The sequence below is a fragment of the Nerophis ophidion genome, linkage group LG18 (genome assembly GCF_033978795.1).
Source record: "Nerophis ophidion isolate RoL-2023_Sa linkage group LG18, RoL_Noph_v1.0, whole genome shotgun sequence".
Lineage (NCBI taxonomy): Eukaryota > Metazoa > Chordata > Actinopteri > Syngnathiformes > Syngnathidae > Nerophis > Nerophis ophidion.
The window spans coordinates 29,907,289-29,925,149 of NC_084628.1; the positions used below are offsets into that span (position 1 = coordinate 29,907,289).

At 34.8% G+C, this 17,861-nt stretch overlaps 1 protein-coding gene across 1 annotated transcript in view; it reads right to left on the minus strand.

Annotated features, from left to right (window-relative positions):
* LOC133537091 (progesterone receptor-like) overlaps positions 1-17,861 on the minus strand; it is a 48,135-nt gene that overhangs the window by 11,712 nt on the left and 18,562 nt on the right. The window contains exons 3-6 of the mRNA XM_061877951.1: positions 12,287-12,403; positions 7,227-7,514; positions 4,105-4,249; positions 1,923-2,053 (exon numbers count right to left, since the gene is read on the minus strand). Of these exons, the coding sequence (XP_061733935.1) occupies positions 1,923-2,053; positions 4,105-4,249; positions 7,227-7,514; positions 12,287-12,403 (681 nt within the window). The remainder of the gene's footprint in view (positions 1-1,922; positions 2,054-4,104; positions 4,250-7,226; positions 7,515-12,286; positions 12,404-17,861) is intronic.

Genomic DNA, 17,861 nt, shown 5'->3' on the forward strand with positions numbered 1-17,861 from the left:
GGAAGCAATTTCTTCCATGAGCATCAAGACAGCAGGAAACACTTCCTTTTATGAGAAGTGGGAAAGCAAGAAACACTTCCTCATATGAGCAACGGTAAAGTAGGAAATACTTCCTTACATGGGCATCAGGAAAGCAGGTCACACTTCCTTATATGAGCACCAAGAAAGCAGGAAACACTTCCTTCTACGGGCACCGGTACAGCAGGAAACACTTCCTTATTTATGTCCCTCCCAAAAGCAATAGTGTGCCATTGAAAGAACAATTTATCTTGTAAATCCATGATGTAAAAAGTGTGCTGGCTTGACTGGATACAATTCAACCGGACCAATGAACATCTTTAAAAATCAATAGGGATCTTGCTGTTAGATCATGGGTGTCAAACTCTGGCCTGCGGGCCAAATTTGGCCCTTTAGGCAATATCAAATTAACGTTAGAGCTGGCCCGCCAGAATTATACAGCGGCGGTGCCAACCCTCCCGATTTTCCCGGAAGACTCCAGAATTTCAGTGCCCCTCACGAAATTCTCCCGATTTCCACCCGTACAAAAATATTGGGGGCGTGCCTTAATGGAACAGTCTTAACCGTCCCTTACAACCTGTCGTCACGTCCGCCTTTCCTCCTTACTAACAGCGTGCCTGCCCAGTCACATAATATATGTGGCTTTTACACACACGTAAGTGAATGCAAGGCATACTTGATCAACAGCCATACAGGTCACACTGAGGGTGGCCGCATAAACAACTTTAAGACTGTTACAAATATGCGCCACACTCTGAACCCACACCAAACAAAAATATTTTGGGAGAACATCTGCACCGTAACACAACATAAACACAACAGAACAAATACCCAGAACCCCTTGCAGCACTAACTCTACAATATACACCCCTCGCTACCAACTCTGCCCACCTGAGCCCCTACATTAATGAACTAGCATCCAAGAAAAGATGCCAGGTATCTGGCTTGGGCATATCCGATTAGATCAGTGTGTCGCAAATTGAGCAATAAAAAGGCCTGAATGGTTGATTTATTCATTGTTATTCTATTTAAAAAATTATTAGCCTGTGGAAAAAGTGAATATTGATATTTAATTCAGAATGTTGTAAATAGAAAAGAGGCATTCAATTTTTTATTTACATTATATTTAATATACCATTGATGTTTTTTCGATTGTTTTTTGAAAGTTGATTTTGCACTATTAAGTAATATAAGCGTTGCTTGTTCCATATTCAGTGTTTAAGCAAATCAGTGTAGCAAATTGAGCAATAATTAACATTTTATTCATGCACTTTCTCTTGCTACTCCGAGGCTTGAATGTTTGATTCATTCATTATTGTTATTTTATTTTCAAATTTATTTTTAGACTGTGGAAAAAGTTTACTTTGATATTTACCTCAGAAGGCTGCAAATAGAAAAGGGGCATTCAATTTTTATTTACATTTTATTTGATATGCCATTGATATTTTTGTAATTATTATTATTATTATTTGAGACTCAATTTTGCATGTCACTATAAAGTTATATAAGCCTTGCTTGTTCAATATTCAATGCAAAACGTGTTTGAGTCCCTATTAAAAGGTTCATTTGTTCAACCTTGGCCCGCAGCTTTGTTAAGTTTTACATTTTGGCCCACTCTGTATTTGAGTTTGACACCCCTGTGTTGGATCATTTCCCTTTGAGCATTGTTCAAAATCAACAGAGTTCTTGTTTCCAAAATAATTTAGAATCTTGCGGGGGAAACCACCTAAAGATTGATGTAACTTGTGCATCTTAAAAAAGGGCCTCACAAAAGCAATTGGATGCTTCATTGGAGGAAAATGATTTGAGCAGTGATGATTCCAAAAGCCAAACGTTTTGTGGCACCTGTGATCTTTTTTAGATAAGACTTGAAGCAGTAAAACATGAAACACAGGTGAGCTCACCTGTGTTGAGCAGGATGATGGCTTTCATGCACAGGAACTCGTCACGTGTCACCTGCAGGTTGGAAAACTCTTGAGGGATGAACTGGATGGCCAAGCACAGCTCGTAGATAGGAGACTTCCTCATCTGCTCCCTGACAAGACAAACATCATCATTCGCATACATACACACAATACACACATATATATATATATATATATATATATATATATGTATATATATATATATATATATATATATATATATATATATATATATATATATATATACATACATATACAGTGGGGCAAAAAAGTATTTAGTCAGCCAACCGATTGTGCAAGTTCTCCCACTTAAAATGATGACAGAGGTCTGTAATTTTCATCATAGGTACACTTCAACTGTGAGAGACAAAATGTGAGAAAAAAAAAACTGGATTTCACATTGTAGGAATTTTAAAGAATTTCTTTGTAAATTATGGTGGAAAATAAGTATTTGGTCCATAACAAAAATTCAACTCAATACTTTGTAATATAACCTTTGTTGGCAAAACAGAGGTCAAACGATTACTATAGGTCTTTACCAGGTTTGCACACATAGTAGCTGGTATTTTGGCCCATTCCTCTATGCAGATCTTCTCGAAAGCAGTGATGTTTTGGGGCTGTTGCCAAGCAACACAGACTTTCAACTCCCTCCACAGATTTTCTATGGGGTTGAGGTCTGGAGACTGGCTAGGCCACTCCAGGACTTTCAAATGCTTCTTAAGGAGCCAATCCTTTGTTGCCCGGGCGGTGTGTTTGGGATCATTGTCATGCTGGAAGACCCAGCCATGTTTCATCTTCAAAGCTCTCACTGATGGAAGGAGGTTTTGTCTCAAAATCTCACGATACATGGCCCCAATTCATTCTTTCCTTAACACGGATCAGTCGTCCTGTCCCCTTAGCAGAAAAACAGCCCCAAAGCATGATGTTTCCACCCCCATGCTTCACAGTAGGTGTGGTGTTCTTGGGATCCAACTCAGCATTCTTCTTCCTCCAAAAACGACAAGTTGAGTGTATACCAAAAATATGTATTTTGGTTTCATCTGACCACATGACATTCTCCCAATCCTCTGCTGTATCATCCATGTGCTCTCTGGCAAAATTCAGACGGGCCTGGACATGCACTGGCTTAAGCAGGGGGACACGTCTGGCACTGCAGGATTTTATTCCCTGTCCGCGTAGTGTGTTACTGATGGTAACCTTTGTTACTTTGGTCCCAGCTCTCTGCAGGTCATTCACCAGGTCCCCCGTGTGATTCTGGGATTTTTGCTCACCGTTCTCATGATCATTTTGACCCCACGGGATGAGATCTTGCGTAGAGCCCCAGATCGAGGGACATTATCAGTGGTCTTGTATGTCTTCCATTTTCTGATAGTTGATTTTTTCACACCAAGCTCCTTGCCTATTGTAGATTCACTCTTCCCAGTCTGGTGCAGGTCTACAATTATTTTCCTGGTGTCCTTCGACAGCTCTTTGGTCTTGGCCACAGTGGAGTTTGGAGTCTGACTGTTTGAGGCTGTGGACAGGTGTCTTTTATACAGATAACAAGTTCAAACAGGTTCCATTAATACAGGTAACGCGTGGAGGACAGAAGAGCTTCTTAAAGAAGAAGTTACAGGTCTGTGAAAGCCAGAGATCTTCCTTGTTTGAAGTGACCAAATACTTATTTTCCACCATAAATGACGAATAAATTATTTAAAATTCGTACAATGTGAATTCCTGGATTTTTTTTTCATATTCTGTCTCTCACAGTTGAAGTGTACCTATGATGAAAATTACAGACCTCTGTCATCATTTTAAGTGGGAGAACTTGCACAATCGGTGGCTGACTAAATACTTTTTTGCCCCACTGTATATATATATATATATACATATATATACATATACATACATATATATATATATATATACATATATATACATATATATACATATATATACATATATATATATATATACATATATATACATATATATACACATATATACATATATATACATAAATATGCACATATATACATATATATATATATATATATATATATATATATATAATATGTATATATATATAAATATACATATGTATATATATATATATATATATATATATATATATATATATATATATAATGATGAAATGATGAGTTAATATTGACTTACTTACTGGCTTAAAACAAGATCAGGTGCAAAGTAGAGGAATTCCTGGGAGACGTTCTGGAAGGAGCGCCACCCCAGGGAGAAGACCATCAGGTTCATCCATGAGTACTGGATGAGTGTCATCTGGTCGTTGATGTGAAGATTCCGGAAGCCTGAAAAGAGGAACAAAAATCTTTGCATTCCAAGTAAAAAAATCAACCATTATATTGGCAGAAAGTGGAAGTCAAACTTTCAAAAGTAAGTTTTGGAAAGGAAAACATGAAGTTCTACTCCAGGCCTACAGAGGGCAGTCATGTACAATGATCCCATGACATCTTATGCCCCCATTACAAGCAGACTGTAACCCAACTGTTATTTCTGTGTGTGTGTGTGTGTGTGTGTTTGTGTGTGTGTGTGTTTGTGTGTGTGTGAGTACGTGCGTGCATGTGTGTGTGTATATATATATATATATATATATATATATATATACTTTTATATATATTTGTGTGTATATAAAAATATGTATTTACAAACCCCATTTCCATATGAGTTGGGAAATTGTGTTAGATTTAAATATAAACAGAATACAATGATTTGCAAATCGTTTTCAACCCATATTCAATTGAATATGCTACAAAGACAACGTATTTGATGTTCAAACTGATAAACATTTTTGTTTTTTGCAAATAATCATTAACTTTAGAATTTGATGCCAGCAACACGTGAAATAGAAGTTGGGAAAGGTGGCAAAACTTGAGGAATGCTCATCAAACACTTATATGGAACATCCCGCAGGTGTACAGGCTAATTGGGAACAGTTGGATGCCATGATTGGCTATAAAAGCAGCTTCCATGAAATGCTAAGTAATTCACAAACAAGGATGGGGCGAGGGTCACCACTTTGTAAGCAAATTGTCGAACAGTTTTAGAACAACATTTCTCAATGAGCTATTGCAAGGAATTTAGGGAATTTACCATCTACGGTCCATAAAATCATCAAGAGGTTCAGAGAATCTGTAGAAATCCCCGCACGTAAGCGATGATATTACGAACCTTTGATCCCTCAGGCGGTACTGCATCAAAAACTGACAACAGTGTGTAAAGGATATCACCACATGTGCTCAGGAACACTTCATAAAACCACTGTCAGTAGCTACAGTTAGTTGCTTCATCTGTAAGTGCAAGTTAAAACTCTACTATGCAAAGGGGCGGCATACCTCGGTTGGTAGAGCGGCCGTGCCAGCAACTTGAGGGTTGCAGGTTCAATTCCCGCTTCAGCCATCCTAGTCACTGCCGTTGTGACCTTGGGCAAGACACTTTACCCACCTGCTCCCAGTACCACCCACATTGGTTTAAATGTAACTTAGATATTGGGTTTTACTATGTAAAAGCGCTTTGAGTCACTAGAGGAAAGCGCTATATAAATATAATTCACTTCACTTCAAAGCCAAACGCATTTTTCATAACACCCTGAAATGCCGCCGGCTTTGCTCGGCCCGAGCTCATCTAAGATGGACTGATGCAAAGTGGAAAAGTGTTCTGTGGTCTGACGAGTCCAATTTTCAAATCATATTTGTAAACAGAGGACATGGTGTCCTCCAGAACAAAGAGGAAAATAACCTTTCGGATTGTTATAGGCGCAAAGTTCAAAAGCCAGCATCTGTGATGGTATGGGGGTGCATTAGTGCCCAAGGCATGGGTAACTTACACATCTGCGAAGGCACCATTAATGCTGAATGGTCCATACAGGTTTTGGAGCAACATATGTTGTCATCCAAGCAACGTTATCATGGACGCCCCTGCTTATTTCAGCAAGACAATGCCAAACCACGTGTTACAACAGCGTGGCTTCTTAGTAAAAGAGTGCGGCTACTTTCCTGGCCCACCTGTCTCCCATCAAAAATGTGTGGCGCATTATGAAGCGTAAAATACGACAGCGGAGACCCCAGACTGTTGAACAACTGAAGCTCTACACAAAACAATAATGGGAAAGAATTCCACTTTCAAAGCTTCAACAATTAGTTTCCTCAGTTCCCAAACGTTTATTGAGTGTTGTTAAAAGAAAAGGTGATGTAACGCAGTGGTGAACATGCCCTTTCCCAACTACTTTGGCACGTGTTGCAGACATGAAATTCTAAGTTAATTATTATTTGCAAAAAAGATCAAGTTTATCAGTTTGAACATCAAATATCTTGTCTTTGTAGTGCATTCAATTGAATATGGGTTGAAAAGGATTTGCAAATCATTGTATTTCGTTTATATTTACATCTAACACAATTTTCCAACTCATATGGAAACGGGGTTTGTATATATGTTTGTATACAGTTATAAATGTATATATGTATGTGTATATATATATATATATATATATATATATATATATATATTTATATATATATATGTGTGTGTGTGTATGTATTTATACATATATACATACATATACATGTATATATACATACATACACACATATGTACACACATATATAAATGCACTATGTATGTATATATATATGTGTGTATGCATGTATGTATATATATATATATATAAAGATAAACATACATATAGTACATACATACATATATACAGTATACATACACATATGTATAAGTTATATATGTATATGTGCATATATATGTATATAAATAATGTGTGTGTATACACAGTATGTGGGTTTTTTTTTAAACAAACCCTGAAATATTTCAATAACACTTTGCGGTGAATGAAAAAAGAGTCGACTGGTCAGAAATCTGAATTTGGGTCCTCGGCAGAATAGTTTTCATTATTTATGTAAAATACTTTTTAATATTTTTTGAATCCAACTACAATTCAACTTGTTGCAAAATACCACACTTTACATCATTAAAAGACACATATGACATCTTTTAAAAGAGTTATTTGCATACATCCTGCTAGCAGCATGTCACTGAGGACAACCAGTGACGGAGCAGGAAGGGACTAGGAAGATGTTTGTTATTGAGACTAACACCTGCAACAGGTGACCTCCCACCATGGTCACATGATTCAAAGGACCGCCTCCAGTCACATTCATGAAAGTGAGGATGTGAACAACTTTTAAGCCCACAGTAACACTGATGTGTCTCCATACACAGTGTGGAGCCGCTCCATTGCAGCAAAGACAGGATATTTACCTGGCAGTGACTTGGACCACTTGACGATCCACAGCAGCTGCTTCTCACACAGGCGGTTGAGGCTGTTGAGCAGCAGGTGAGGACCTTCAGCCTGCAGGCTGTCATAGCCCGAGTAGACCATCTCTGGCTCGATGTTCTCCAGGATCCCCACCATCTGGTGCGAGTACTGCACGTCGTGCACGCATGCCACGGGCGGCAGGCCGGGGGGGTCGCCCAGGTGGGACTGGAACACCATGGACGGACTCAGACCCAAGGCCTTGTAGGCCCCGAAGCGCTTCAGCTTCCTGCCTGGGAACACGTCAATAGCTCTCACTCATGCAGATATCACACGCCACTCACCCTCTGCAGTTAAGTCTGCGTGCTCATACAAACTGATGATTTTCTTCAGTCAAGCATGAATATTAATTATTATTATCATGTTCATCTGTTACATTATTGTGAAATATGAACATATATAATGTTCATGTTACATTATTGTGAAATATGAACATATATAATGTTCATGTCACATTATTGTGAAGTATGAACATAAATCATGTTCATCTGTTACATTATTGTGAAATATCAAAAAAGTGAATCAAAAATGATATTCATCTGTTACATTATTGTGATATATGAACATAAATAATTTTCATTTGTTACATTATTGTGAAATATGAACACAAATAATGTTCATCTGTTACATGATTGTGAAATATCAAGAACGTGAATCATTAATAACGTTCATCTGTTACATTATTGTGAAATATCAAGAAAGTGGATCATAAATAATATTCATCTTTTACATTATTGTGATATATGAACATAAATAATTTTCATTGGTACATTATTGTGAAATATGAACACAAATAATGTTCACCTGTTACATTATTTTTAAATATGAACATAAATATTGTTCACCTGTTACATTATTGTGAAATATCAAGAAAGTGGATATTTTTTTAAATAATGTTCATTTTCTAGCATTTCTTTGAAAATAGAACATAAATTATGTTGATATGTTACATTATTGTGAAATATGAAGACAATTATGTTCATCTGTTACATTAGTGTGAAATATCAAGAACATGAATCATAAATAATGTCAATCTGTTACATTATTGTGAAATATGAACATATATAATGTTAATCTGTTACATTATTGTTCAATGTCAAGAACGTGAATCATAAATAATGTTCATATGTTACATTCTTGTGAAATATTAATACAATGTTCCTCTGTTACATTATTGTGAAATATATCTGTGGTGAGGTGGCGACTTGTCCAGGGTGTACAACCCCCCTTCCGCCTGATTGTAGCTGAGATAGGCGCCAGCGCCCCCCGCGACCCCAAAAGGGAATAGCGGTAGAAAATGGATGGATGGATGAACATATATAACGTTAATCTCTTACATTGTTGTGAAATATGAACATAAGTATTGTACATCTGTTACATTATTATGAAATATGAACAGAAATAATGTTAATCTGTTACATTACTGTAAAATATGAACAAAAAACATTTTTTATCTGTTACAGTATTGTGAAATATGAACACAAATAATGTTCATCTGTTACATGATTTTGAAATATCAAGAAAGTGAATCATAAATAATGTTCATCTGTTACATTATTGTGAAATATGAACATAATGTTCACCTGTTACATTATTGTGAAATATGAACGTAAATAGTGTTCATCAGTTACATTAATGTGAAATATGAACATAAGTAATGTTAATCTGTGACATTATTGTGAAATATGAACAGAAATAATTTTAATCTGTTACATTGTGAAATATGAACATAAATATTGTTCATCTGTTACGTTATTGTAAATATGAACAGAAATAATGTACATATGTTACATTATTGTGAAATATGAACAAAGTTGGTCTTAAATAATGTTAATTATCTTGCATTTTAGTGCAAGTGGAATATAAATAATGTTTAGCTGTTACATTATTGTGAAATATGAATATAACTGATGTTCATCTGTTACATTATTGTGAAATATGAACATAAATATTGTTCATATGTTACAATATTGGGAAATATCAAGAAAGTGGTTCATAAATAATGTTCATCTGTTACATTATTTTGAAATATGAACATAAATAATGTTAATCTGTTACATTATTGTGAACTATAAAAATAAATTGTCATCTGTTGCATTATTGTGAAATTTTAACATAAATAATGTTAATCTGTTACATTATTGTTCAATTTGAACATAAATAATGTTGATCTGTTACATTATTGTTCAATTTGAACATACATATTGTTCATCTGTTACAATTTTGTAAAATATCAAAAAAGTGGATCATACAAAATGTTCATCTGTGAGATTCCTGTGAAATATGAACAGGTGGATAATAAATGTTATGTTTCTTATTTCTTTGTGAAATATGAACATAAATAATGTTCATCTCTTATATTATTGTGAAATATCAAGAACGTGAATCATAAATAATGTTCATATGTTACATTCTTGTGAAATATTAATATAATGTTCATCTCTTATATTATTGTGAAATATCAAGAACGTGAATCATAAATAATGTTCATATGTTACATTCTTGTGAAATATTGATATAATGTTCATATGTTACATTATTGTGAAATATGAACATATATGTTAATCCGTTACATTATTGTGAAATATGAACATAAATATCGTCCATCTGTTACATTATTATGAAATATGAACATATATATTGTTCATCTGTTACATTATGGTGAAATATCAAGAACGTGAATCATAAATAATATTCATGTTACATTCTTGTGAAATATTAATATGATGTTCATCTGTTACATTAATGTGAAATATGAACATATATAATGTTAATTTGTTACATTGTTGTTAAATATGAACATAAATATTGTACATCTGTTACATTATTATGAAATATGAACATAAATATTGTTCATCTGTTACATTATGGTGAAATACCAAGAAAGTGGATTGTACTTAATGTTCATCTGTTATATTATTATGTAACAGATCAACATTATTTGTGTTCATATTTCACAAGAATTTAAGAAAATTATTTATGATACACTTGTTCATATTTCACAATAATATAACAGATGAACATTAAGTACGATCCACTTTCTTGATATTTCACAATAATGTAACAGATGAACAATATTTATGTTCATATTTCATAATAATGTAACAGATGTACAATATGTATGTTTATATTTCACAACAATGTAACAGATTGACATTATATATGTTCATATTTCACAATAATGTAACAGATGAACATTATAATAATATTTCACAACAATGTAACAGATGAACATTATTTATGATTCATATTCTTGATATTTCACAATAATGTAAGAGATGAACATTATTTATGTTCATATTTCACAAAAATCGAAGAAAATGAACATTATTTATGATACACTTGTTCATATTTCACAATAATATAACAGGTGAACATTAAGTACAATCCACTTTCTTGGTATTTCACCATAATGTAACAGATGAATTATTGTGAAATATGAACATATATAATGTCAATCTGTTACATTGTTGTGAAATATAAACATACATATTGTACATCTGTTACATTATTATGAAATATGAACATAAATATTGTTCATCTGTTACATTATTGTGAAATATCAAGAAAGTGGATCGTACTTAATGTTCATCTGTTATATTATTGTGAAATATGAACAAGTGTATCATAAATAATTTTCTTAAATTCTTGTGAAATATGAACACAAATAATGTTGATCTGTTACATAATTGTGAAATATGAACATAAATAATGTTCATCTATTACATTATAGTGAAATACGAACATAAATATTGTTCATCTTTTACACTATTGTGAAATATCAAGAAAGTGGATCTTAAATAATGTTAATTTTCTTACATTTTTGTGAAATATGAACACAATGTTCATATGGTACATTATTGCTAAATATCAAAGTGGATCATAAATAATGTTCATTTTCATACATTTTTTGTAAAATATGAACATAAATAATGTTCATCTGTTACATTATTGTGAAATATGAACAAGTGTATCATAAATAATGTTCATGTTCTTAAATTTTTGTGAAATATGAACATAAATAATGTTCATCTGTTACATAATTGTGAAATATGAACATAAATAATGTTAATCTATTACATTATAGTGAAATATGAACATAAATATTGTTCATCTGTTACACTATTGTGAAATATCAAGAAAGTGGATCTTAAATAATGTTAATTTTCTTAAATTTTTGTGAAATATGAACACAATGTTCATATGGTACATTATTGCTAAATATCAAAGTGCATCATAAATAATGTTCATTTTCATACATTTTTTGTAAAATACGAACATAAATAATGTTCATCTGTTACATTATTGTGAAATATGAACAAGTGTATCATAAATAATGTTCATGTTCTTAAATTTTTCTGAAATATGAACATAAATAATGTTCATCTGTTACATAATTGTGAAATATGAACATAAATAATGTTAATCTATTACATTATAGTGAAATATGAACAGAAATATTGTTCATCTGTTACACTATTGTGAAATATCAAGAAAGTAGATCTTAAATAATGTTCATTTTCTTACAATTTTGTGAAATAAGAACACACTGTTCATATGTTACATTATTGTGAAATATCAAAGTGCATCATAAATAACTTTAATTTTCTTTTTTTTTTGTAAAATACGAACATAAATAATGTTCATCTGTTACATTATAGTGAAATAAGAACATAAATAATGTTCATCTGCTACATTATTGTGAAAAATGAAGATCAATAATGTTCATCTGTTACATGATGTGTGGGGAAAACAACAAACAAGTAAGAAAAGCAAATGGCCGACTACTGTTGTGTCTCACTACAAAACGTCTCTATGATTTTCATAACTGATAAATGATGTCATAACTCTTGTCCCTTGCTGGCCAAGAGAAAGAATGCAGGTTCACTTGGATTTGTTTTGACTGTTTTATGTCCTCCAAGTCTTCACATGGGCCACATGTTTTCATTGTTTATTAATAATATATGAAGATATTGATCATATCTTTGTCATGAAGAGACGTTACCTCCCAGCATCATTCCTGCCTGGTAACACTTTCGCAGACGACACGCAGGACAATTCTTCCTGCGGATCTTGTCCACGATGCAGTCGTTACGTCCTGCACACAAGTAACTGTGATGTCCTGTGTGGACACAATATTAATATTCTTATTCATAAATGTAAACACAAAATATCAACATTCTTATTCATAAATGTCGACACAAATTATCAATTTTCTTATTCATAAATGTCGACACAAATTATCAATTTTCATATTCATAAATGTCAACGCTGCACACCAATAACTTCTTTTTTTTAAAAATAAAAATAATAATCAGAAATGTAACAACACTTAGATTACTTCAACTTATATTCATAAAGTACACACACATATATGAAATAATACACATGAAGTACACAAAACCTACAATATTTCAAATAGTATTCATACAGTATATACAACTTACATTCTTTCAACTAAGTACATAGCTTACATTATTTACACTGATAAAGTACACACAATTTAGTGTATATTATTAGTAATGATATAAAGTACACAGAACATATATAATTAGTACTGATATAAAGTACACAGAACATATATAATTAGTACTGATATAAAGTACAGGGAACATATATTATTAGTACTGATATAATGAACACAGAACATATATTATTAGTGCTGATATAAAGTACACAGAACATGTACATATAACATATATTATTAGTACTAAACAAAAATATAAAGACAACACTTGAGTTCCTGAGTTGAAGTCAAAGACTATATACACAAATATTATTTATAAATCTGTGTTAGTGAGCATTTCTCCTTTGCCAAGATAATCCCTCCCACCTCACAGGTGTGGCACATCAAGATGATGATTAAAGGCCTACAGTACTGAAACCCACTACTACCCACCACGCAGTCTGATAGTTTACATATCAATGATGAAATATTAACATTGCAACACATGCCAATACGGCCTTTTTAGTTTACTAAATTGCAATTTTCCGGGAGTTCCTTCTTAAAAACGTTGTGTAATGATGACGTGTACACGTGACGTCACGGACTGTTAGGAAATATGAGCGCTGCACACACACACAGCTAAAAGTTGTCTGCTTTAACGGCATAATTACACAGTATTTTGGAGATCTGTGTTGCTGAATCTTTTGCAATTTGTTCAATTAATATTGGAGAAGTCAAAGTAGAAAGATGGAGTTGGGAAGCTTTAGCCTTTAGCCACACAAACACACGGTGATTCCTTGTTTAAAATTTCCGGAGGTGAGACTTTACTATGGATCAGAGCGCGTTCAAGCGAACATGGATCCCGACCGAATGTCAACCAGCAGGTTTCGGTGAGAAAATTGTGGTAAAAAGTCGCTTCTTACGGGAGATCAGCTGAGCTTGTGCCGCCCATAAAGCTGCCGTCGACTTCCCTGAGACACTGCGCGTCAACACCCGGCCGTGGACGTACACTTCCGACTATCAGGTACTGTTAAACTCACTAAAACACTAGCAACACAATAGAAAGATAAGGGATTTCCCAGAATTATCCTAGTAAATGTGTCTAAAAAGATCGGAATCCGTCCCAATGCAATCACTTTATTTTTTTTTTTCTAGTCCGTCGCTATCAATATCCTCAAACACAAATCTTTCATCCTCGCTCAAATTAATGGGGAAATTGTCGTTTTCTCGATCCGAATAGCACTTTTTGTTGGAGGCTCCCATTAAAAACAATGTGAAGATGTAAGGAGCCCCCACACGTGTGACATCATCGTCTGCCACTTCCGGTAAAGACAGGGCTTTTCTGTTAGCGACCAAAAGTTGCGAACTTTATCATAGATGTTCTCTACTAAATCCTTTCAGCAAAAATATGGCAATATCGCGAAAGGATCAAGTATGACACATAGAATGGACCTGCTATCCCCGTTTAAATAAGAACATCTCATTTCAGTAGGCCTTTAAATGATTACACAGGTGTGCCTTAGGCTGCCACAATAAAAGGTCACTCTGACAGGTGCACTTTTTTTACACAGCTTAATGCCGCATGTGTCACAAGTTCTGAGGGAGTATACAGTCGGCATGCTGACTGCAGGAACGTCCACCAGAGCTGTTACCCATGAATTGAACGTTCATTTCTTTACCATAAGGCATTTCATAGAATTTGGCGGTACATCCAACCGGCCTCACAACCGCAGACCATGTCTAACCAAACCAGGCTAGGACCTCTACATCCAGCAGGTGCACCTCCATGATCGTTTGAGACCAGCCACCCAGACAGCTGCTGCATCAATTGGTTTGCATAAGCAAATAACTTCTGCACCAACTGTGAGAATCCGTCTCAGGGAAGTTCATCTGCATGCTCATGGTCTTCATCAGTGTTCCCACCTTTATACGGTTCCTCGTCAAAACTGACTTGAGTGATGGGATCCTGAGGCCCATTCTTGTGCCATTCACCAGAGACCATCACCTCTTGTAGTAGCACAATGCACGGCCCCATGTTGCAAGGATCTGTACATAATTCCTGGGAGCTGAAAACATCCCAGTTCTTACACGGCAGCATCCTCAGTGGACATGTAAGCCACGGAACACGGTTGGGATGATGTGGGTCGACGTATTCCACTGTGTGTTCCACTTCCAGTCAACATCCAAGAACTTGGCACAGCCACTGAAGAGGAGTGGAGCAACATCCAATAACATGGCACAGCTACTGAAGAGGAGTGGAGCAACGTCCAAAAACTTGGCACAGACATTGAAGAGGAGTGGAGGAACATTCAAGAACTTGGCACAGTCATTGAAGAAGAGTGGCAAACATCCAGGAACTTGGCAAGGACATTGAAAAGGAGTGGAGCAACATCCAAGAACTTGGCACTGACATCGGAGAGGAGTGGATCAACAACCAAAAACTTGGCACAGTCATTGAAGAGGAGTGGAGCAACATCCAAGAACTTGGCACAGTAATTGAAGAGTGGAGCAACATTCAAGAACTTGGCACAGTAATTGAAGAGTGGAGCAACATTCAAGAACTTGGCACAGTAATTGAAGAGGAGTGGAGCAACATTTAAGAACTCGGCACAGACATGGAAGAAGAGTGGAGCAACATCCAAGAACTTGGCACATACATTAAAGAGGAGTGGAGCAAAATCCAAAAACTTGGCACAGTCATTGAAGAAGAGTGGAGCAACATCCAAGAACTTGGCACATACATTAAAGAGGCATGGAACAACATCTAAGAACTTGGCACATACTTCAAAAAGGAGTGGAGCAAAATCTAAGAACTTGGCACGGTTATTGAAGAGGAGTGGAACAACACCCAAGAACTTGGCACAGTCATTGAAGAGGAGTGGAGCAACATCCAAGAACTTGGCACATACATTAAAGAGGAATGAAGCAACATTCTACAATCAACAACCTGAGAGTGGACTTTAATTGTGGCAGCCTAAGGCACACCTGTGCAGTCATTTAATCATCATCTTGATGTGTCACACCTGTGAAGTGGGAGGGATTATCTTGGCAAAGAAGAAATACTCACTAAAACAGATTTGTCGACAATATTTAGTCTTTTGTATGTAGAGTCAAAGTTTTACTTCTTTGACTTCCACTCAGGCACGTGGCAGCAAAAACTCAAGTGTTGTCTTTATATTTTTGTCCAGTATAACAAAGTACACACAATATAGATTATTAGTACTGATATGATAACCTGCTTAGTGGCCTTGTGGTTAGAGTGTCCGCCCTAAAATCGGTAGGTTGTGAGTTCAAACCCCGGCCGAGTCATACCAAAGACTATAAAAATGGGACCCATTACTCCCTGCTTGGCACTCAGCATTAAGGGTTGGAATTGGGGGTTAAATCACCAAAAATTGATTGCCGGGCACAGCCACCACTGCTGCCCACTGCTCCCCTCACCTCCAAGCGTGAACAAGGGGAAATGCAGAGGACTAATTTCACCACAATTAGTGTGTTTTGACTATCATTGGTACTTTAACTTTAACTCAACTAAATAATAAAGTACACACAGCATAGATTATTAGTACTGATATAATAAATACACACTATGTGTACTGATATAATAAAGTACACACAATATATAGTATTACTACTTATATAATAAATACACAATGTTCGTACTGATATAATAAAGTACACACAACATAGATTATTACTACTGATATAATAAATACACAGTATAGGTGCTGATATAATAAAGTCCACACATTATAGATTATTAGTACTGCTATAATAAATACACAATGTGTGTACTGATATAATAAAGTACACAGAGCTTATATTATTAGTACTGATATAATAAAGTACACACAATATAGATTTTTAGTACTGATATAATAAATACACAATGTTTGTACTGATATAATAAAGTACACACAATAAATATTATTAGTACTGATATGATAAATATGCAATGTTTGTATTGATATAATAAAGTACACACAACATAGATTTTAGTATTGATATAATTACAATGTGTGTACTGGTATAATAAAGTACATGCAACTTATAAATACTAATAACATCAAGTAAACACAACATATATTATAAGTTCTTATAAAAGAAATACAGAATGTTTGTACTGATATAATAAAATAAACAGAACATAGATTATTAGTTCGAATATAATAAATACACAATATGTTTACAGAAGAAGAAGAAAAAGAAGAAGGAGAAAGAGGAGGAGGAAAAGGAGAAGAAGGAAAAGGATAACAAGGAGTGGGAAAATGAGAAGAAGGATGAGAAGGAGAAGGAGGAAAAGGAAATGGAGAAGAATAAGGAGAATAAGAAGGAGAAAGATAAGAAGGATGATAAGAAGGAGAAGAAGAAGGAAAAAAGAAGGAGGAGGAGGAGGAGGAGGACAAGAAGGACAAAAATGAGAAGAAGAAGAAGAAGAAGAAAAAGAAAAAGTAAAAGAAGAAGAAAAAGAAAAAGGAGAAGAAAGAGAAGGAGAAGAAGAAGAAGAAGAAGGAGAAAGTGAAGGTGAAAGAGAAGGAGAAAGAAGAAGAAGACAGAACATGAGAAGGAGAAGAAAAAGAGAAGGAGAGTGAGAAGGAGAAGAAGGAGAAAGATGAGAAGGATAAAAAAAGAGGGGAAGGAGAATGAGAAAAAAGTAAAATGAAAAGGAGAAAGAGGAGAAAAAGAAGGAGAAGGAAAAGGAGAAGGAGATGAAGGACAAAAAGAAGGAGGAGGAGAAGAAGGAGAGGAAAGAGAGAAGAAGAAGAAGAAGGAGAAGAAGAAGAAGAAGAAGAAGAAGAAGAAGTAAACATGTGGGAGTTTGAAGGTTTCCTTGTTGACTTGAAGAAAAGATAAGATAAAATAGTGTGAGGACATGATGACATTAATTAATACACAAATACTACTACTACTACTAATAGTACTGGTAATATTACTAGTACTACTATTACTATTACTACTACTACTACTACTACTACTACTACTACTACTACTACTACAAATATTACTACTACTTGGGGTTGCATGGTGTAGTGAGTAGAGCAGCCAGAAACCTGAGAGTTGCAGGTTCGCTCCCAGCCTCTTGACATTCAAATCGCTGCCGTTGTGTCCTTGGGTAGGACACTTCACCCTCGCC